Source organism: Merops nubicus, unplaced genomic scaffold (genome assembly GCF_000691845.1).
Source record: "Merops nubicus isolate BGI_N331 unplaced genomic scaffold, ASM69184v1 scaffold17754, whole genome shotgun sequence".
Taxonomy (NCBI): domain Eukaryota; kingdom Metazoa; phylum Chordata; class Aves; order Coraciiformes; family Meropidae; genus Merops; species Merops nubicus.
Window position 1 is genome coordinate 24217 of NW_008602453.1, and position 22461 is coordinate 46677.

The 22461-nt window shown below is 40.1% G+C and overlaps 1 protein-coding gene across 2 annotated transcripts in view; it reads left to right on the forward strand.

Moving 5' to 3' along the window:
* Positions 1-22461, forward strand: part of LIFR (leukemia inhibitory factor receptor alpha) — a 40957-nt gene that overhangs the window by 16148 nt on the left and 2348 nt on the right. Inside the window, exons 4-18 of one of the 2 annotated variants that reach the window (XM_008938380.1) lie at positions 790-925; positions 2679-2842; positions 3689-3863; positions 4131-4400; positions 6466-6595; positions 8394-8557; positions 9734-9879; positions 12541-12706; positions 12850-12920; positions 13347-13560; positions 16402-16581; positions 18202-18303; positions 19962-20129; positions 20766-20927; positions 22008-22101. In XM_008938380.1, coding sequence (XP_008936628.1) covers positions 847-925; positions 2679-2842; positions 3689-3863; positions 4131-4400; positions 6466-6595; positions 8394-8557; positions 9734-9879; positions 12541-12706; positions 12850-12920; positions 13347-13560; positions 16402-16581; positions 18202-18303; positions 19962-20129; positions 20766-20927; positions 22008-22101 — 2285 coding nt within the window. In that variant the 5' untranslated portion in view covers positions 790-846. Of the gene's footprint in view, positions 1-773; positions 926-2678; positions 2843-3688; positions 3864-4130; positions 4401-6465; positions 6596-8393; positions 8558-9733; positions 9880-12540; positions 12707-12849; positions 12921-13346; positions 13561-16401; positions 16582-18201; positions 18304-19961; positions 20130-20765; positions 20928-22007; positions 22102-22461 lie in introns of both variants that reach the window. The other variant, XM_008938379.1, reaches the window with a different exon arrangement.

Genomic DNA, 22461 nt, shown 5'->3' on the forward strand with positions numbered 1-22461 from the left:
TGTTCTCTTTGTTTTCCTTCCTCTCATCATTCCCCCCAAGAGGAAGGTCTGGATTTTTCCACTTTTTGCCTTTCTAGTTGCATATCAATAATAATGAGCAAAGGGACTTGACCCATCGGTTATTGTTTCCTGTATGTATCTGCAACCTCCAGACAAAGACCAGATCACATTGTGCTGAGCACTGTGCAAACACGAAGTGCAGAGTGCATTTCCATCTGGAATATTAGCGGTTCTCTCCCCTGCCCCCTGCTCCTTCCCCATTAGCTGCACAGCAGAAAGGGGCTAAAAGATTTGTTCTAAGATGGGTACACAGGTGGGTAAACCTGTTCATTGTGCCCATATCATATAGCTTTGAGAACAGGTGGGGAGAGAGGGAGTCAGAAAACGTACAGGGTGGAAGAGGTGCAGTTGGGGTTTCGATTTTTTCTTTTATTTTGCTTATTTTGACGTTTGATTCATGGTGACTGTAGGTTTCAGAAACGTCGTTCAGTTAAGAAGTCAGTTTTTCACTTCAAGGTGTTCTCTTAACAACTAGGTAACTGCATTGTACAACTAGTGCACAGTCTATCACTGTGATAAAAGTGATAAGGGAATGCCTATTAATCTGATACTAACCAAAGCCCATGCAAGTCTTACTCCTTCACAAACTTGATAGCGGGCTCTCTCTTATATCGTGGAGAATTTGTGGTTTATTAGTGTGCTAGGAATAGGACTTAACTTGCCTTAGCTCCCTATCAGCTGAAATACCTGCTTAATCCTCTCTGTCTTTTCAGTGACTTGCCCTCTCAGGTGTGTTTTAAAACTAAGGAGAAAAGGGTTGAGATTCCAGTGCCAGAGAGTTCCAGCATGGTGACAATAACCACAAACAGCATCGGTGGAACTGCTTTTGCTACCAAAGAATTTGAAATTCACAAGAAAGACATCTGTAAGTATCAGGTTTTATGTTTATAAGTGAGGCCTTTATAATGTGATTAACAGTGCTCCAGAAATATACATATGCTCCAGAAATATGTATGTATATATGCTTGCATCTTCTTTGTTATTGTCCCTGTATGTAAAATGTTGATGTACTGAGTCCATCTAAATCTGCCATACATAATAGTTTTTTCTCTCTCCACCTTCAGTGGAAAGAAAACTCTTCTTGTCCATAGACCATAGCAGAGCAATCAAGGGCAGAAAATGAAGAGGAAAACAAAAGTCAACATCGTTACATCCCCCTAATAATTCTTTACCTTTTTTTCCCTAATTGTAAATTAGGAAGGATTTGCAAATGAGTTCATAATCTACAAGTTCCTTATCTACATACTGAAGTACTTGTATGGGGCATAGAGTGCGTTTGGTTACAATTGGCTTGGGAAAGGCAGAATAAACTTTCTAGTGCCTGTTCTCCCTTTTTAAATGCTAAATAGATACTGAATGAAGTAAGTTTTTTCTGCAATTTTACAACATTTTAACAGACATTGTATGTATGTAACTCCTGACAGGATCATATTTTCTTAATAAGTGCCAAATTTATCCATTCTGTTCAAATGTATTTGAAACTGAGCAAATATGTTTATGCTTGGGAGGTAGGCTACATCATATTGGTGTGATAGATAAAGTAGACATTTTCCCCAGTTCCTTCGTCCCAAAGGAGGAAGTTGTAAGCTGAAAATGGTGCTGACTCTACCTGCCACACTTGCTCATAATTGCCTTTGGCTTTGGTTTGCCGGCTTACTCCTTTGGTGCAGTCAAATTCTAAAGTCAGTAGCACTTCTGATCCATGGTTCAGTTTTCTCTTCAGGTGAGAGCAGCTCAAGAACTTTCAGAAAACACGCATATTAACATATTCAAAAATATGTGGTCAGCACACTGGGATCTGCAACATCTTGCTGACTCCAGGCAGCAGGATGAGTCTCAGGTTCACCACAGATTATCCCCAGTAGTGTGTTGACTGTACTGAACACTTTGCAGGCTCTCAGAGCCTTGGCCAGGACCAAAGTTGCATAAATTACACATTTTAAAAACAGGATTTATCTTCACCAGGGCCAGTGAACTGCCATAACCCTTGTACTACCATGATCCTTGCCTGCTTCTTAGCCTCTTCCTTCACCACCACCCATTCATAGAAGAGATACTTCTGTTTAATATTCCTGTTCTGTCCCCATCATGTCATGCCTTTAATATTTCTTCTAGCTTAAAATCATATTCCGCATGATCCTCTTCAGAGCCTCATGTAAACTTCTTCCATCCTGTGGTTCTGCTTTCTCCCTACTCTTGCTTTTGTTGCAAGTCCCCTCTTCCCTGCTGGTCTCCCAAACACATTTCTCCCTTTGGGTTTTTTTCCATCATCCTCCCTAGATGTGTGGTCATGAACACTTCAAAGGTTGTGAAAAATAGGATGTCTTCTTACTGTGCATTATGAAGAGTAATATTCATGACAGTTACTCACACATCTGCATGCCGAGTTGTTAAAAGAAAATGCTACCTGGTGACTCATCAGCACCTGTGCTTTCCTGGGAACTTTCATGCTCAAGTAATAACAGAGCCCATCTTCTTCTAATTACAGAGGTTGAGTTACATGTTTGTATGGCTACTAGCCAGTTCAGAGCAGAGAGATGTGGCTTTTGAACACCTGTAGGGCTCATGTTGCTGACTAATGACTTGAATATGGCTTTTTCCCCCACCTCTTTTTCAAGCATTTGCTCCTCTCACTCCACACATTCTTAGTTTAACACCGGAATTTTCAACTTCCACATTAAATATGAAGTGGAGTGATAATGGATCAGTCTTCCCGTATGGACTAGATGCCTTTTGGCAGATTCAGATATTCCGTAAAGAAGCAATGGAAAAAGTCACAGAAGTAAGTCCTTTTCTTCCTTTATGAAATATACATATACAGTTTTTGCCGCTGGTAATATTGTGGGAGGTCTCTTGAAGAGAGCAGAGAATAATGCAGATTGTAGATCTTTGCAGAACCTGAGTGTAGTCATGCCTTTGGTAGGTAACTTGTTAAATTTCAAAGTTATGAGGACACTGCCTGCTATACTGTCAGTACTTATTCACAGTCACACTTTTTTTTTTTTTCTTTTTTTTTTTTTTTTTTTAATGTAGTACAGCTGTTTTTATTAGAACTTGCTTGGGAAATTGGCAGATATTTTACACCATTATCTCTGCTTTAGTTCTCTAACAATGTCTCAAGCCGTGGTGGCTTTGAAAGTTCAGGGTTTTGTTTTGGTTTATTTGTTTCCAATCAGTTATTCCAGGCCAATTTGTAGCTCTATTCTATACTTTTCAGGAATGGAGAAAAGATAAAATGTGCAGCGTAGGACTAATATCAGAAGAGTTTCATTTTGGGAAAGTTGGAACATTTCCCTGCCTGGGAGAGGCCCAGGATGCTGGGTTTCAGTATATACCTTTTGAAATGCTTGGCGAGCTTCCTGCTCTACCTTAAATGTCTGCCCTCTGGTATTTCTGGCTGGCAGTCTACCTGGCTGGTGGGCTGTTTAGCATCTTAGGCTTTTGTCCAAGTAAATTCACAACACAACTGAAAGTTACGTGGGACACTCCAACCATCTATCAGAATTTTGCAATCTACATCACTTAATTTGCCATTTCATTGACAGCTGAGAGATTATATGTCGTTATTAACAGGTGTTCATAAACTCTGTGTTTGTTGGTGGTTTTTTTTTTTTGGAAAACATTGTAGGTAACGTACTATTCAAAACTTACTCATGAAGACATCATTCTTTCTTGGAACTGGACATCAGATATGCCTTTGGAGTGTACCTCGCACTATGTGAGGGTTCGCTGTTACATCAATGCCACACAGTTTGATGGCCCCAAGGATTGGAGTGACTGGAGCCCAGTAGAAGAGATCCCTGGTATGTTTGTTCCCTTGCCACCACCTGGACTTTGATTACTTTATAAAACTGGAGGAAATGCATTAAGTGGTGATGGGCTGCTGCGTTGGGGGTGTTTTGATTAGAGAAATAATGCAGTCATTACTTAATGAAATCTAGTAAACATAGATTTCTATGCATTGAAGTGCTCCTCAGTTATGTTTTAGCTATTCAGCGCCATGTTTATAGTAAACTGTTCATGTGGGGTTTTTTTGTTTGTATGTTTTTCTCCTCTTCTTTCTCTGCTAGGAAAAGATACTGAGCCAAATGGGAGCGGGGTGTTTCCTCAGGACAGTGTGGTGGCAGTAGGTTCAGATGTTACAATTTGTTGTGTCCATGAAGAAGGACAGCAGATACAACGGATGACTTATGGATCAGAAGTGTACCCAATGATACGTCTGAGCAGTCGGAGCAGTGCAATCAGAGTGACAAATGCCAGTGCTTCGGATGCCAGTGGGACAAATGTGGTGTGCCTACTGTCTGAATATAATATGGATGGAACTGTCTTGTTTGTAGGATGTATGTATCATCATGTTTACTAACCTTAAGAAAAACAAAGTCATTTTAAGAATTTTAGGGTTTTGCGAGGAAACAAATACTATTGTGGCTTTTTTTACCCTGGCCTTTGGTTTCTCAGGATGAACTGGGGTTGTATTTGTTTGATTTCACTATGGAAATTCCAGCCAATGAAGAAGACACCAAGGCTGGCAGGATGAGGACATAGTCATTTAAGCCCTCTTCTCTTAGAACATGTCCCAGTCCTTCTCTACTTGATCACTGTTTCTAAAGCACTTCTTTGTGATCTGGAATACTTGGTAGTTTATTGCCATATGATGATTCATCCTTAGTCTCTCTCACTTTATGTTTACATCTGTTCTAGTCCGGTCCATGACAAGGTGAGAGCAAGTTCAAGGGCTGTAAGTGAAAACATTAATTTACCAACCAGTCAAAGGGAGACAGTAAAACAGTTAGACTTGAAACAACAAGAGATACTCATCCAGGGCAGTAGCTCACTGGGAGCTAGTTGCAGCAAAGGAACCCAGCTGACAGTTCCTCTTTCCTGAAAAATCTTCTAAACACTCGTCTAGTATTTTCTTTAAAGATACCAAATCACTATTTATCTTCGCTGTGTAACAATGAACCATGTCAGTCTCAGAAATCTCTTCTAGATACCGATACCTCTTAAACTACTGAAAATACTTGGTGGTTCTTTGCCATAATTGTGACCAGTTCAGAGCTTTGTATGTTTGCCCACAGGAGTTTTTAGAGTTACAAATGCCTACCTTTGAACTTAGGATCATTGGGATTTTGGGAAAGGAGAGAGAGAGAGAGAGAGAGAGAGAGAATGACAGGACTCATCTTGAAAGTGTGTTCCCAACATCCTCCTGTGTCTCCTGACATTGACTTCGTATATTAAGTATTATATTAAGTACATTATAGCAAACACAATACAGAATCCAACCTTTCTTGACTTCTCAGTGAGATGCCATTTTTACATTATTTGTGCAGCATTTGCTTTTGTGGGAGCATCTTCCAAGTCAGTGGTTCATGAATGAAGCCTGTGATATCTCATAGGTTTTTTTCCACACAGTGTTTTTTGAAGAGCTGGCATATGGTGAAGTCTGTTTCCTGCCAGTGTTTCTTCTTGTAGTACTTACTTAGTGGGAAGGAAGATGACTTGTCGTGATGCTCTTGCTGATGACGGACATTTAGGGAAGACAAGGTAGAGAAAGTAGATTTGTATACCCACTGCCTTTGTTAAGCCTAGGTCTGGCAAAATAAGCGTTCTTTTTGGCCCACTGCTTATAATCTGAACTAAGCCCTGACTTGCCTTTGTATTAGTGACCCTTCTGTAGGGCACTGTCTTTCTCATGGATATTATTGTGCTACCTTTATGGAAAAAAAGTATGGGAGACTTGATAGAGTGTTCTGCTTGTCTCATGTTAGCTGAGACTACCGGTCTTCTCCAGGAAGGCACTCAACACTGCTCTAGTATGGGAGCGAAGAGCAAGCTTTAAAATAAAATTATGGCCACTTCCAAAGCAACAGTGAAGAGGATGAGCCATTCTGGGCTTGATTTGACTTTCAAATTCAGTGTGGAATTCATGCTGAAGGGAACATCTCCTTGACATGTCTTGTTTGGAGAATTCAAAACAGTGGTGGGGCTGGCACGTAGAAAAATAATGACACACAACCGACAGCGTTCCTACATTGCTCAGCGGCTAAACTGATGCTCAGAATTTTGGAAACTCTTGGCAGAATTTCAGTTAAATACTTCCAGGTCAGAGCCTGGAGCTTGTGAACATATTTGTGTGTCATTTACCAGATTACCCACCCACTTAGAAGCCTAGAGTCAAGTGTTAGTCAGATGGTGCTGATAATAATTATCCATCTGTTTTATAGGGGTATTTTTTAAAGCATATTATTTATATGGTTGAGTGTAACTATTGCCATGTGTTTGTGAGGCACGTAATCTAGACCCAGCAGAGATGATGGTGGTGCTTTCAGGAAGCCAGCAGCCCAACAGTCACACTAGGATGGCAAAACACTGGCTTAACTGTTTTTGTTTCCTTTTGTGCCACAGATGCCCCTGATACTCCCCAAAATCTCACTTGTGAAACACCCAACTTCTTGATAATAACATGCACCTGCAAACCAGGCAGACCCAGTGGACTATACGGAATACGAGGGACAAAGTACAGTTTATTGGAAAGGTAAAACAATTCAGCATTAAAAGGAGTAAAAGAGCAGAACTGGAATATATCCGTTGCTGCCCGTGACTTAATTGCACTATGCCTATTTAAAGGAGGTGGTCTCCACTGTTTAGAGCCTAAAGTACTTTTCAAGAGTTTGCGGAAGTTTAAACTAAACTGAACTTGGAGAACCCCTGCCTAGCTTTGCAAAATTCCAGTGGGAATTAAGGATCACTTTTACCAAAGACTTATGCCATTATGAATTGATAAGAGAAGAAGGGGCTTAGTGCGTCAGGCTGCTGACAAAGTGTGTGAAAATACCGGAAGATGCTAGGGTTCATTCACTAATTTTACTTTATTTTTTTCTTATATGCAACCTGTGTCAGGTCATCTATCAGACATTTATGTAGCTTCTGCTATGCAGGGTGACACAAACTAAGTGAGGAGAAATTATAAGACAGGCCGTGGGGTATTTCCTGAATGCTACTAGGGAACAGCAATAAGCCTACAGCCATTCTCCTCCCAGGACTAAGAACTAGTGTTGAACAAGCAAAGTGTGTGTTGCCTGGAAAACATTGAACGGGGCAAATAACACTGGCATCAGCCGTGGAAAGAAGTGAAGACTGTCTTATGTTGTAGATTATATAAAGCCTTAGAAGTGAAGAATCTTTGTTTTGGAATAACACTTCCACATGAGACTCCTTTGCAGTCATGATTAGAAGATAGTAAGGAGTTAACAGAATTCCCGTGGCGAGGAGAGGCTCCCTCATAATGCCAAAGGAACAGTCAGGGAAAGGATCCAGAAGAGGCCTGAGTCACACAAACTGAGGGGGAATTGAGTCTCCTGGTGGCTTTGAGGCAAGTCAGAGGCAATGAGGATTGAGTTACAGTCACAGATGTCCTTCAGGTTGCTAGTGCTAAAACTGTCATTGGGTAGGTGCAAAGAAATGAACAAAGTAGAGCAGATATTCAAAGGAAGGGAGCTCTAGTCACTGGCAGCTGCCCATATTCGGCTCATAAACGAGAATGAAGTTCAGACTTGTTCTGCTCAGCCCAAAACTGCAAGGAGATTAATGTATTTCAGGGTAAATATTCTCATCCTTGTTCACAGCCCACATTGTGCTATTAAAATAGAGAGTGTGGTGTGGAGAGAGCTCAGAGCTCAGTTAGAACACAATAAAAATGCCTGAAGGATGAAATTAAATTTGTGCTACTGAGTGAGAGGTTCACACAGACTGTAATTAAAGCAACTTCTATATGCACACATACATAGAGATACACTCTAGATTTTACCCTGAAAGGTGTAGCTCTTTTCTTGGCTGTTACCGGACTGCCACTCTTGCTTTTGATTTAAAAGCCACTGGAATCAGTAGATGTATCCCAGGTAATCAACATGAGTTTAAATTTGGTAGGGCTGACAGAAAGACATAATGTGTGTCACATCCCCCTAGTTCAGAAAGCAATTAAGAACGTTCTTTAAACGCAAGTGTATGCTGATCTGAACCAAGATACTTTAAACCAGAATCTCAGTTGTGACTTGTTAGCTCGTTTTACAGGACCTACCTGTTTTCCAGGGTTTTGAAAAGTGAGAGGATGGAAATGTTATGCTAGTGGAAGAGGAGTATTTCACATGTGAACAGGACAAGTCATGACTGATGCCACTTCAACCTGCGTTGTGGTGTTAGATATACCTCAGCAATCAAGTAATTCTCTAAGCCACGTGTCAGTTCTTTACTGTGTTTTCAGTCGAGGCTTCTGACTGTTGGTAGAAATTACCTTGTTCAAAAATTAAGTTGTTCCTTCCCTTTTTATTTTGTAGGATATCTGGTAAAAATGTTTCATGTGAAGTCAGTGAAAAGAAAAGAGAAGGTGTCTGTGAGTTTCCAGTACTGGCTGACCGAAAAACCTACGATTTCGTATTAGGTGTCTCCAATCCTATCGGGCAAGCAGAGTCATCGCTTTTGGTTGACTTAACTCAAAGAGGTAAGAATTACAAAGGGAAAAATAAAATTTTACTGCATGCTAACCATTTGCTTGTTTGGGGTTTGAAGAATGCTGACATGGTATCCTTGTCATAATTTTGCTTTATTGTCACCATTTTTTTTCTGTATCTGATAATTCGAACTTGAAAAGAAAATGGTGTAGGACATGTCCTGAGGCAGCAATTAGGTAGGTGTACAGGGAGATGCCAGTTCTCAACAGCAGTACTACCAGATCAAGTACACTGCTGTGTGTATAAATGCTACTTTAACTTAGCTGCTTTTTATGTATTACTTTACATTCTAGTACACATCAGTAATTAAAATTCAGGTGTAAATTTATGAACCATAAGTGACCCTTTATTTTAGTGTCCGCTTATAGTACAAAATATTGTGCAGTTTTACAACAGCAGGATTTGAAGCATAAAAGAAGTATCACTGAAAGGTAACAGCAGGAGTACTACCTGCTCTTGGTTATAGCCATGCATATCTGCTGTTGTTGCTTGTAGAAAGGAATAACTTCTTTTATTAGATCTTGAGTTTAAACAAAGAAAGGGAGAAGATGACCACCTTTCTTGTGCTGTTTTCCCCACCCTTTTCCATCTGCTTTCACAAGCACAGCCAAGGAGTCAGGGCTTCTTAATAGTTACAGCACTCTGCTATTGTCTCTGAAAAACTGAAGTTAAACATGAAGATGGTGCAAGATTTTTGTCCATGAACCAATTCAGCTAGCCTGAGGTTAAAACTGAGTAAGTTGGCAGGTCCTGGCAGAGCGTAATTTGTTTCTGTGAATTAGAGACTGGGGTATTCTACACCCAGTCAATATGACTGCTCTTTCCTACTTGTTTCTTTTCCTTTCATTCCCTTACTTAATTCCCAACATAGAGTACATATTTCCTTAAGGGTAACTGGACTGATTCCAATATTAGAGATTTTTTTTCTCTGATAGCTATGAATAGTAGTTTTGAATATTATTGACAAATAATATTCTGAGAAGAACACCAGGAGTGAGACTGCTATCAGGTGCCTTACCAGCACCAGCTGTCCTAATCAGTGATCAGTTCCCTTATTTATCCTTCTGATTCTCTTGGGTCTCTTAAAAAAATCAGATTTTTTTCTGAACTAAAATGAATGCTTTTTTTCTTAGAATTTAAGGGTTTATTTCTTTATGTTTCTTTAGTTCATCCAAACACTCCAGAAAAATTAACTGTTTCCAGGATCAGCTCTTCAAGTGTCCGTCTACATTGGTTTCTAAATGGCAGCTTTGCTGAGATCAGGCTTCTGTGTCAAATTGAAATTAGCAGTGGTCGCTCTGAGCCAAAAATAGTAAGTGTTGCTTTTAATGGATTTTGGTAGGGGAGGGCACAAACGGTGATCTGTTTCATTGAACTAGTCACATTTCAAGTTCTTTTTCGCTCTAAGGGCTTCCTTCTGATTATCTTATTAAATTATTCATATAGAAATGACTAGAAGTTCATCTACTAAAACCAGCAAAGATTCTGCACATCTCTGTTGTTGCGTGCTTTCTTGTTGTCGTTGTTGGTTTTAAACAATTTCAAGGAAAGTCAAATTACCCACCACTTTATTTGGTACTTCGAGGGAATGCATAGTTCTTTACTCTGATCCTTTAGATAACAGTTCTGTGCTGTCCTTGGACCTGTTTTCTAATACACACTTGTTCTTGAGGCAACCGGTTCTAGTATATATTTGTGGTTGAATTTCCTTTTTTTTTTTTTTTCCCTCAGAGAACAGCTCATTTGCTTGCTGTCAGCAATTGAGGTGCATGTGGCTGTAATAGGGAGCTGCTAAACCTGCTTGTATGTCAGTGATGCAGAGAAAGGTTAGGGAAGGATTCTCCCACTGGGCATATCAGTAATTAAACCCTGGTGAAGAGCTCTGCAGCTGAAGAGAAGGTGGCATTTCTAGGCGGGGTTCAGATTTTCCATCATTCATGCTTCCAGCTGCTGCCCGGCTGTGGTGGTCTGCATCCCTGACTGCAGCGGTGTATAGACTCCACTGGCTGTCAGAGTAGCTCAGAATACTAAATTAGACACGAGCAGCAGATACTAAGTGTAGGTGGTGGGAATATATCCTCTTCTCTGTATTGCCTAACTTAGTGTGGGGTGATCTGGGTCACTGGGGAGCTGTAATGGCAGAGCTTCATGTTCAGTTGACCTGATTTTTACCCCCAAATTCCATGGATGTGTGTTCAGATGGACTATCTCCGACCAGCTTGGGTACACAGTTGCTGAATTGTCGTGTCTTGGTGCACAGAGCCTGAATTTTTAATTTGAGTGCATTAACCTCAGAGGCTGCTTTTTACAGTGCTTTGATTTTCAGCAGTATTGATTCTATTACCCACTACATTTAGTTGCTCTTTGGGCACAGCTGTTGGGCACAACCTGGAATAAAGTCACCCAGAAGTGATGCGGCTAAGACTAAAGATAATCATTATATATATATTACCTTTAAAATAAAAGGTTAGTAGTTAATGCATGCTCTGTAAGAGTATTTTTAAATACAATCAAAGCTTTTAATGACTGTAGAAGTCTTAAGTTTTTATATTTTTTCTGTAACGACACGTATTAAGAAGTACTCAGAGATTAGATTAGGTACTGCAAAGGGAATCATAGGTATCTTTGGATTTACTGGCTTTTAGATGTGCATGACAGCTCTGACAGATGAGCAGTGTTGGAATTTGGTGTAGTGTAAGATGCTGTCACCAACAGTTGTCTGCATTTCTCTGCTCCAAACAGTTACTGCTTCTGGAGCAGTCAGCAGGGAAAGCAAGAACTGCTAAAAAATTAGATTTGCACAGCTGCGTCTAGCCAGAGTTACGCTGCTTGATGCCTGGGGCACACACTTGTGAACTCTGCTACCAGGTCAGTCATTTGGGGCAGTGGAAGATAGTGAGGTCTTACACTGCCACAGCAGTTTGATTCACTGCACCTGTATCACATCCTGCAGCTACAGATATTTTGAAACACAGCAAACAGCTTGGAAGGAGCTTGAAACACAGAAACAGCTTGGGAGAAGCTTTCACAGCCTTGTTATGTTGTCTCTTGTTCCTTAAAAAAACCTCCAAGAGTTCTCTGTAATAAACAAAAGTAGCTGTGAAATTGTTACAGGGTTTTACATGGCATTTTGAGGATGTTTTCAGAAGCTTTTCTGTCCATGTGAGAGTTTGTTGGCTTTTTTAATATTTTTCAAGTTGTCATTTGGCTTTAGAAATGCACAATTAGTTGCATCTTAAAGTCACTTGGAGTCCAGTTTTGGGCAGATGTGATGCACATGTGTTATAATTAGATTCAGTAAAATATATTCCCAGGCGTAGGGTTTCTCTAAGTAATCATGAACTCGAAATACTCCCTAGAGTCCATTTTAAGAATAATAGTCCTGTTATAAAAGCTGTGAACGGAGATCACCTGGAAAAGACTTGGGTGCTATCTTTTGAAGGAGAAATGACTGCCTAGGAGGAAGACTACAATAAACATCTTCCTCAGACAGACTGTCTTTAGCTTCTGTCCACGCAGTTTGATGTGCAGGTTCTGAATACCAGAGGTGAGCTCCTGCCCTGCCTTGTAGGAGCAGGTTTGCTGCATATGGGAGAGAGGGGGACTAGAGAGGATACATGGGAAGCAACAGCCTGCTCCTGTGTGCAACGCTCATCCTATTGAAGACTTAACAGTGTCATCTCACTGTTTCAGGCTTTACATTCCAAAGGTGCTACCAACTGTCGTATTTCAATTTTTGTGCTATATATGACTTTATGTTGGCAGACCTGTGAAAACATTTCCTTTGTTTAGGGTGACTGCATAGGAAATATTTTTCTTTTCATTATTTCTTTGTAGGGCTTGACTGCAGCTTTTTTTTTTCAGTCAGTATTCTTGGGGGAAATACCACCTTTTTAGCTGTTAATTTTTTAGCATAATCTAGGAACAAAAGATATATATGTTTATTATGTCAATTTCTGTGCACTTTTCACAGCACAATGTCTCCATGCCTGGTGGAAAATTCTCAATTTACACAGCTCAGCTGAACACATTGCTCCCATATACCAAATACCAATTTAGGGTGCGCTGCTCGGCTGCTGACGACTTCTGGAGGTGGAGTGACTGGAGCAGGATAGAGGAGTGTACAACACTGGAGGCCCGTAAGTTTATTTAATTCTTTGTTGATAAAATGTTAAGCTTGTGAAGTCATGCATTCCAAAATTAGTGCTCTAAACCCCTAACTTTTTAATAGATGGTCTCTGCAACTTGAAGGAAATTTTTTTTTTTTTTTTTTTCTTCTTAGCTCCTGCAAGAGGGCCAGATATCTGGAGAGAGAGGAGTGCATCTGGAAAAAGTCTAAAAATCTTCTGGAAGGTAGATAGAACGCTGAAAGTTTTAACATATTATGTAATGTAACTCTATGAGAAACTATTTCCTTACACATCTATAAATGACTGACGTTTATAGTCGATAAATCAGACTGCTTTTCTTATCTTTTCTAGAACCATCCATTGAAACAAGTGTTTTTTCCCAAATGAGAATATTGTTGAAGTTCTAAGATTTAAACATTGCATTGAGAAGCATTTTGCATGAAGAAGTAAATTTTTAATACATGCCAGATGCAAATTAAAAACTTGGCAACTTGTGTGTTAATTCTCAAAGTCACACTTGAGTAACAGTTTTTTCTGCCTCATAGTCCTATACAGTCATCAAACGAGATCAGAACATTAAATTCATATTATCCTATGTTTTCTTTTGTTTATTATTTTGTTTTTTAATGTGCTCTCTGTCTGTTCATAGCCTTTATCCCTTTCTGAAGCCAATGGAAAAATAGTGTCTCATGAAGTGTCCTGCTACCTGCTAGAGACCCCACTGGAGTACAAAGAAGTCACCGAACCCTCAAACAGTACTGAGATAAAACTTGGAAAAAATGACTGTGTAATTAGTGTTGTAGCCAAAAACCATGCAGGCTCATCTCCTCCTTCAAGGATAACAAGTGTAGAACTTCCAAGTGGTGAGTGCTCCCAGCAGAGAGCTAAACATCTTCAAAGCCTGGGGAATACCTGGGCAAGTTTGTTTATTGAAAAATAAGATAGATACATGCTTGTTTGTGTTTGGTTTCTGGTTTACTTCTCCACCCAAATCCACTGGGTGGGGAAGAAAAAATTGCTGGTGTAGAGTATCCTCTCACTGATTAGTTGTGGTCTCTGCTGACAAGGAAACTGATGATGTGTAGCCTCTGCAGCTATTTGCATTTTTCTGGAGACCTCCCAGGAATAACAAGGATGAGGCTTCAAAGCATTAATGTCAATCTCTGATGTATAGGGAGCTCAGTTTATTTCTGTGTGTTCTTGCTGAGGTGCTAAAAAGTGTTACATGCTGAAGAGAATCTGAATAAAGTTTTGGGGGTGTTGTGTGGCTTTTTTAATGGGAGAATTTTCAGTTCAATGCCTGTGAGTTCTGCAGGAGAATATTAATTGGGCTGGTTGGTAAAGTGTTGGCATACTTGTGGTAGGAGCTGGTGTTTGAAAGGGAGGTAGGACTTTAGCTTCTCAATTAAAGCTCTTGGTGCAGGCTTTTGTAAAGGGAAATAGCTGAGCCAGATAATGTTTTTCTGTTCCTAACACTGAGCTTGGGGAGAAGACAGTATTGCATGTGGCTATTTAGAGTCCATGCTTCTCTCTGTGCCAGGAAGGGAGTAATCTTCTGAAGTCCAAAACTTTAGCTCCAGATCAGGCTGATGCTCTGCAGGGAGGATAGATTTACCCTCTCTATTTGTTTACCAAGAAGATGTATGGTGCTGCTTCTCCTTCCCTCTCCAGAGCACAAGTACCACAGTTGCCTGTCTTGCAACTCAGGTTTTGGTAAGACAGGGCCATCTTTCGTAGGAAGAAATGTGATTTGCTTGAGATTCACAGTGAGAGAAAAAACAAGTTTGCTTCTATGCAAAAGAAAAACGTTGTTCTTAGTGTTTTTTGTGCTTTTCCAAAACACCAATACCTAAAAATATATTCTTAGTCTGCTTCTTGGAGGGAAAAGCAGTTGTACAGAACAGTTGAATGAATGAGAATGCTTTTGTAGCTCTCCTTCAGCAGTGAAAGAGCAAGACTCTAGGAGTTCTGGAGGTCTCTGTAAAAGGTTTGTGGTGTGGGACAGCTGATGGCATCTGGAGCTTTGTGTTCATTTATAGCTTTCTGTTGGATGTCTGAGGTTCCCTTTGGTGTTACCCAACTTGTACTCGTTGAAAATTTGCTCCCAAGTTGGTATAGGAATTATCTGAGTCACTGACTGGAGTCATGAAAGGTGACTCATTCACTGAACTGGATGACATTTCTACCCAAACATCTTTTCTGGCTGCTTCCTGTGAACAGTCTGTAAGTGCTTTTAATGTCCATAAGAGAGCACTGGCTCTGAAGCTTGAGATCTGCTGAGGTTTTGTGAAAACTGAAAACACAAAGGGTATTCTGCCTTACTTGATTTGTCTGTGTCTCTGAAGAGAGCTCTGTAGATACTTGGGCCATATAATCTGGCTGTTACATGTCCCCCCACCACAGTAGTACTGTAGCACTAGTAGTTATTTCTACTAGGTTGCAGCTATAAATACACTAAAATGAGCAGTACTGCCCTGGGTGAATTTCTAGTCATCTGGCACAGGAAATAAAAATGAGTGTGGTGTATTTAAGCATTTTTTAGGAAGTATGTGCTTACTGTCAGTAAAAAGTCTTTCTTGTATATAGGAAAATTAAAGCAGTCTAATTAGAAATATGCACTATTCAAGCATCATAGAAATGTAGTTTCACTGGATACATAGTAGTTTTTCAGGGAGTATTGAAAGACCTCTGAAGTTGACTTACTTTTTTTAGTCCTACATCTTTCTTGCCATAAGCATACTAGAAAAGGATTTGTACACTGGACTGTATGTTAAGATTATTTAGAAATAGCCAGTCCTTCGGCGGTCACAGCACGTCTGTGAGAGTAAAGTTTTCACAGCACTGGTTCTTAAAAACTGCCCTTGCCCTTCAGCCTTCCATAGTTTATGGCTTTAATAACATGAAATAATAGACTCAGTAGGGAGCATAAATGAGAACACTGAAAAAGGAAAAACTGAAACCCTGAGATTGTTTTTGCAGATTTGTTGTGGGGCCACAGCTGCTGTGGTGGCCTTTGGAAAACATCCCTTAACTCGGCAGGGTCTCGTCTGATGGACAGCCATGGAGAGGAACTGCAGGAACCAGAGGTCGTTCCCAGATCACTTCAAGGGCAGCTAAACCTTTGATAATCAGAAACAAGAAGAATAGACTAAAGGCAAAGCTTGCCTTTTTTTTTTTTTTTTTTTTTTTCCCCAATTTATCCTTGGCAGACTGGAGTCTCCATGAAGTTCATCAGGGACTTGTTGCTGTTGATTCTCAGTGAAAAATGGTTATCTGTGGTCAGGCGAGTGACAGTGAGACACTTTGAAAGGAACACAAAGTGAACTGTTTGATGACATGACAGAAAAAAAATAGCTGGAGGCTGCTGCCAAATTGGTGTCAAGTCAGATTTGAACCTGATGTCTGCTGTTAATCCTTACCTTGCAAAAGCTCTTTTTAAGCCAGTCCTGAGCTGCTGCATTTCTCGTCATCACACTTAAGGCTGGCTGAGGGATTTGCTGCGGGCTACGTCTGAGCTCCAGCCCTTCAGAAAGCACAGCTGAGTGCACTGCTTTGGGTTTCATGGTACCAGCAGTGCACCTCTCATTCTTAGAAGTTACTGCCATTTATAAAACCTTTGTGCTGTGGCTGGAAGGCTTTCTTCCAGCTTGGGCTACACATAAGTGTCTGCTCTCTGATGGATTTTTTTATCGTCTTTGTTGCAGACAATGTCAAAACAGATCGAGCTGTGGCAATGGGGAATGGAATTTACATTTCTTGGAATTCCTACCCTAACATGACCTGTGGCTACATAGTAAAATGGTGTCATTCATCTGGGTCTGAACCCTGTAGTGTGGACTGGCAGAAATTTCCTTCAAATACAACAGATGCAGTGATAAAGTCTGGTAAGTCAGAAATAATTTTTTGTGAGTCTTACTGGTTGAGAGCCTGAGCAGTGAGTGGAATGAGAGCAGCACTAGTGCCATAGGTTGGAGATCATTGCACTGCTGGGTGCTTGTGTATATAAATGAAGCCCTTTTTGGTACTGTATTTATTTTAATTTTTTACACAGCCTTGCCAAATCCAAATATCAGTCTTGGGTTAACTCTTATCGTCCTGTGTTTATTAACTGTTTTGAAATTACCTCTTGTAGCTCTCCCTCTACCACTCAACAACTTTCCAGCTCAGCCTAATGCATAACATTTAATCTAGGGTTTGGGGTTTTATTTGGATTCTAAACATAAACAGTGCTGCTCAGGATGGAGGAAGACTAATCCGTTGTTTTTACATGAAGCAGATTTTTTTAAGTGTGACCTCCATGTGCTGGCTTGCTGTCAGCAATTGAAATTTCCTGGAACAGGGCACATTCCAGGTCTCTAGATGCTGGTGGGCAGATCAGAGAAATGAAACTCAGCTGTGGAGGGCCTAGTAAGAGCAGAAGAGGAAAGAAAGGACCCAAGAAAGATGTAGGATTCTTCCCTGCTGTTTAAAAGGGTATATATTTCCTTATTAGAAGAGTTTAGCATATAAAGTCTCCATTATAGAAAACAACTTGGAGCTGAGTGCTTAGGAAAGTCTGAGGGGAGTGGGACTCGGGAGGAGGGGCAATATATTTTCTTGCCTGTAATTACAACGCTGTGTCCACGTTGTTTTCGTTTTTTCTGGCTAGAGCTTGATTTTTCTAAGCAGACAATACTAGGTCTGTCCAGTGATGCGCTGTTCTATTCCCAAGCTCTTCCCTGGGATGCTTCTTGTAGCATGTTATGGGAGTTTCCAGGCTGATAGAGCAGGGGTCCAGCTCACAAATTCACCTCCGTGCTTAGTCCTGCCAGGAGAATCTCTCAGACTGAACCTGAACTCATGCAAAAGCCACTTGACTTCTGCAGAGTTCCACGGTGGCGTCTTCTTGAGAGAAACTCTTGAAAGTAGTGTACACTCCTGACTTGAGAAAGTTCCAGGAAGTAGTAAATTATTTACAGATTTTAGTATCAAACACTTCTACCAAAGACATGTGAACCAGAAATTTGATTACTACCTGTGTTTTTGCAGTCATTCCAGGCCTGGACTTCATTGCCAAAGCACTTCACTATCACTTTTGAGATTTCTCTGAGTTTCTGTTGTAGTGTTGCTGTAGTAAACCTGGATATTTCAAAATGCATTTGTGTTTCTAAGGAGGAGGCAGGATCTGCATGGCTACTGTGGGAGGAAGGGAAGGGGATTGTTTCTGGTAACTTTGGTTTGCGTTTCTCCATGGAAAGAGCTATTTATGCAATTTGAGTCGCTTGTTTTGAATCCTGTTTGTTTAGAAACAAAATTTCTCCAGGAGCTAGGTTTGCTTACTGCTTCTAAAACATGTCTGATGGTGTAGCTTTTATAGGCATTGCAAGTAGGCATAGTATTTATACCTAACACTTGTCTAAGACTTTGTAATTTTTTAATATGTATTTATATGCCTGCACCATGTGAAAGCTGAAAGCACCACTCTTCATAAAAGAAATATTCTTACAGTGTTTTTTCTCTTGCAGCTCTGTTTAGACCTGGTGTGAGATACAACTTTTCACTGTATGGCTGCAAAACCAGTGGATATCAGTTACTGAAAAACATAACTGGGTATACGAAAGAGCTGCGTAAGTGCACTTTATCATTCAGGATCTTTACAAAGTGAATTTAGACTGTGTCTATTTTTAGCTTAGTGTTGGCAGAAGATGGAGACTAGAATCCCATACAGTACTACAGCCTTTTGCTTGTTCTCTGCATGTAATCCTAATACATTTCTACAGCCACTTCTAGTTCCTAGCATGCAATAACCCCGTGTTCTTCAGCTTGTGTGGTGGCACAGGGTGTCAAAGAAGTTTTCTCTGAGGACAGTGGACTTCAGTTGAAGTCATAGGCATAACTTGAACCATAGGAGTGGGATTATTTCTTCAGGAAACGAGGCAACTTTTTTTTGATTTGTCAAGCCAAAGGGAACTTCTGAGCACATTTGGTACAATTTAGAAAATATAAAAAGTGTCCACAACATTTCTGTTCAAAAGCTCTTCTTAGAGCAGAACTCAATCCTAGAGGACAAGCCACTCAGAAAATTGCATTTGTACTCTCTCCCACACCAACTCGCTTTGGCTAAAAGTGGTCTGATCCACGGCTGAGCTTTGCTTGCCTGGAGATGAATTAGTGTCAGAGTGCTTTCTCTTCCCAGGTATATGAACATGGCTTTACCCTTTAGCATCACAACTATGTTGTATTGTAACTATAGCACCCATTTCTCCTTGAAGTTTAATGTGTTTTCTGCTGAAATAGTTTGCCTGGAAAACTGAGCTGCTAACATAATCCAAACCCTTGGAAATGCCATCGTTTATTTCACTGCAAGGTTGAAGGTGGGGTTAAGGCAATTTTACCAGAAGCTCAGCTTGTAGCCATTTCTATCTCAGTAAAAATCCTCAACAGTTTCCTAGAAGTCTTTTCCATATGTGCTCTCAAGAGATTGGAAGCTTTCAAGGTTAAAGGATAAAGACTTTGGGGGAATAAAAATGCATCAAATGTGCCGAAGAAACTTACTATGAACTGAAAAAGCTATTCCCTTGGCACAAGAGCATACATCCATCTAAAATGTCAGATTTGCCTTTGGACAGATAACCATCAAGACAAAAATAGATGCACTCTTAAACATGAGTTCAGCACTGGTAGATCAATGCCAAATGTCAGAATAAGTCCTGGTGCACATGACCTTATACAATATCTGCTGTAACACTTTCAGTAGGGTACTTGAAATGGAATACAAGGTATTGGAATTGTATTGGTACAAGGTATTGGAATAAAGGATTTATGATGCCTGCTGGGAGTAGTTCTTTTAAGCTGAGAGAGATTTCCATGATAGAAATGTGGAGTTCATTTAATTTGAAGACAAGCTATGAAGTCACAGAGTTAAAGCCTTTAAAAGCTAAATAATATGTATGCTCTGAATGTTTATGCAGTCTTTTGGGGTTTGTTGCAGAAGAAGGGTATTTACATATATGGGTTTGTAAAAAGGCTGCCCACAGGGAGATTTTGCTTTCAGCATCTGTTAGTAGATAGTACTGCACTAATGAATAAGAATGAGACTGACATACTTGTATTTTTGTAGTATCACCTGCTAAGTCTTTTTACATGCTTTTTACAGTGAGAGAAAATTATTCAGGTAAAAGTTGAAAATGCGAACCCTGAAATAAAACTGCTGAAACACTTGGATTCAGCATTTAATGATAAGGTAGTTTCTTACTAGCTTTTTTCTTTGCAATTCTCTCTACAGCTCCAAAACGTGCCCCAAATTTTACTGTAGAAGAAACTTCTTCGGATTCTATATTGGTAAAATGGGAAGAAATTCCTATTGAAGATTGTCAGGGTTTTTTAGAGGGATATCGACTTTCCTTTGCGAAAGGTGAAAAGGATCCTTTAAAGCCTAGGCTTTCAGAATCAGGTAAATGAAATCTACAGGTTGCAACTTCCTTGCTCAAGGATTTTTTTTTTTGTTTTTCTGTTTTAAAAACTTAATTTCACTTTTAAGAAGGATGCTTTAATCACAATTCAGTTGCGTTACTCACTGGCGTAATTGGTGCCTGATATGTGACAAAGGCATTTGGAATAATCAGCTCCTTATGTTGTTAGCACGGTTGTTTTTTAAAATAAGGCAAGAGTTGGAGAAAACCTTGGCTCACTGAGGCCACAAAGCTATGCAGTGACTAAGTGGCAGTGTGACACACTCTGTACAGATACCCTGGGCAGATGAGACATGGGGGAGGTTACACTGCTATAATCAGACACCCGTATTGTAAGGACATGTCTGTACACAACTGAAGCCTTACTCACATCAGCATAAGAGGGCAAGCAAGGTGTAAGAAACGGAAGTAAATCTGTAGTAACGACACACTTCTGTGCTGTTTGGTGCTTTGTAAGCAAGCAGCATTTCTAGGGTTCCGTATCTTGTTTGTCCTCTACGCAGACTGTTCTTCAGGTTTTGTGTGCTGACTTCAAGAAGGCCTTGCTAAAGCTGAGGCTGTCTTTGTGAATCCTTTCTTACAACCTTATGCTTTTCTTACTGCTTCCAAACAAACAGGGAATCCAGAACTTAAAGTTAAGAATATCACTGACTTAACAAAGAAGTCTTTGAAAATACTTGATCTTCAAGGCAAAACAAGTTACCAGCTGGACCTACAAGCCTACACCGCTGGTGGGTTGAGCCCTCCAAACAGCCTCTATGTGGTGACAAAGGAGGACTGTAAGTTGAATGTCTCTGCTCATTAACAGCCTTCATTCAGCACAGGGGCTGTACAATGTATGTAAAGCTGAGTTTATTTGTGTTTGTGGGGTTTTTCTGTGTGTGTGGTTGTTGTTGTTGTTGTTGTTTGTTTTTACCGGTCTCCTTAGGTAGTTTGAGCCTACAGTCTAATTTTTTATTTATTTAGTTATTTTTAAATGAAAAAATGGATACATTTCAGGGTGAGGGAAAGATCCTTTCCTATTACAGCTACAGTGTAGTTCATGGTAATGTATGCAAGAAAAATAACTTCTAAACTACTACTAAATATGGTGGAGTCTGAACTTAGTCTTCTCAAGCAGCTAGTTGTTCTTGTCAGGTTTCCCATGATGAATGTCTGCTAATACATGGTAGGAAGAAAGACCTTATGGAAATATTTACCAGTTTCAGAATTATAAACAGATGCCTTTCTGCTTTGAATTCAATTTTATCGAACCCTTGACAGAAACAAACCCAGAAAGCTAGTTAGAAAAAAAGAGATTGACTTTGAAGGATGAAAAAAAAAAAAAAATCATGATGTATTTCATAGGGAAGACTAAACACTGGAGTGCAACTAGAAGATGCAAAAAATCAAACCTGAGGCACATAACATCAGTCGAGGAAGGCAGTGGGAATGTATTGGAGCTAAACCCCAGGGGATTGGAAGCATTGTAAACTGTGTAAAAGTTAGTGCAGTTGGTGAAATGAGCTGTTAGCCTATACCAAGAGCCACTGCCAGAAACCTGTCCAGCCCAAATAGCCTGAAAGTGCAGTTGCAGTGCTTACTGAGAACAGAATTACAGTGGCAATCAGCCTTGTGCTGCACATGAAGCCTTTTGCAATTAAGAACTCAGAAGTATCTGCTGAATCAGTTCTGCTTACACATGGACTTCTGCCCTTGCAGCAAAGGAGAGGTGTATGCTGTAGGTCACTGTCTGCAAACCACTGTTAGATGAGTTTAATGAAGTGGCCTCTAAATTGTGGAAATGTTAGAAAAGGCATAAAAGTTGCTGGTAACTTTGGATATATATATTTACCTTCTTTTCTTTTTTCATCCCCCAGCTGTAGGGTTAATCATTGCAATTCTCATCCCCGTGGCAGTGGTTGTGCTGCTTGGAGTGGTGGCCAGCATCTTCTGCTACCGAAAGAGGGAATGGTAAATGCCTGCATTCTGTTCAGATCTTTTCCTGGGTGTGTTTGCTTCAGTGTTAGAATTTTCCATTATTTTAGTTACTCTTTGTTTTCTCCAAGTAACCAAAGATGTCAGAGGGCTTTGTTGTGGCAAAACCAAATTGTAAAAGGTGAAGGAGAAATTGAGTTGGAGTGAGGTCAGAGTGAGGAATGCAAAAAGGATGTGCAGTGAGCACTGTTTATAAATAGTTCCCAAACTGAAATTACCTGGTGATGTACTATAATTTGTGAGCCATCCACAAACACTCAGGTTGATGTCTCAACTTTTCGTAAATGTGGCATATCAAATTCCCCAGTTTAAAAAAAAAAAAAAAAAGAACGAAGG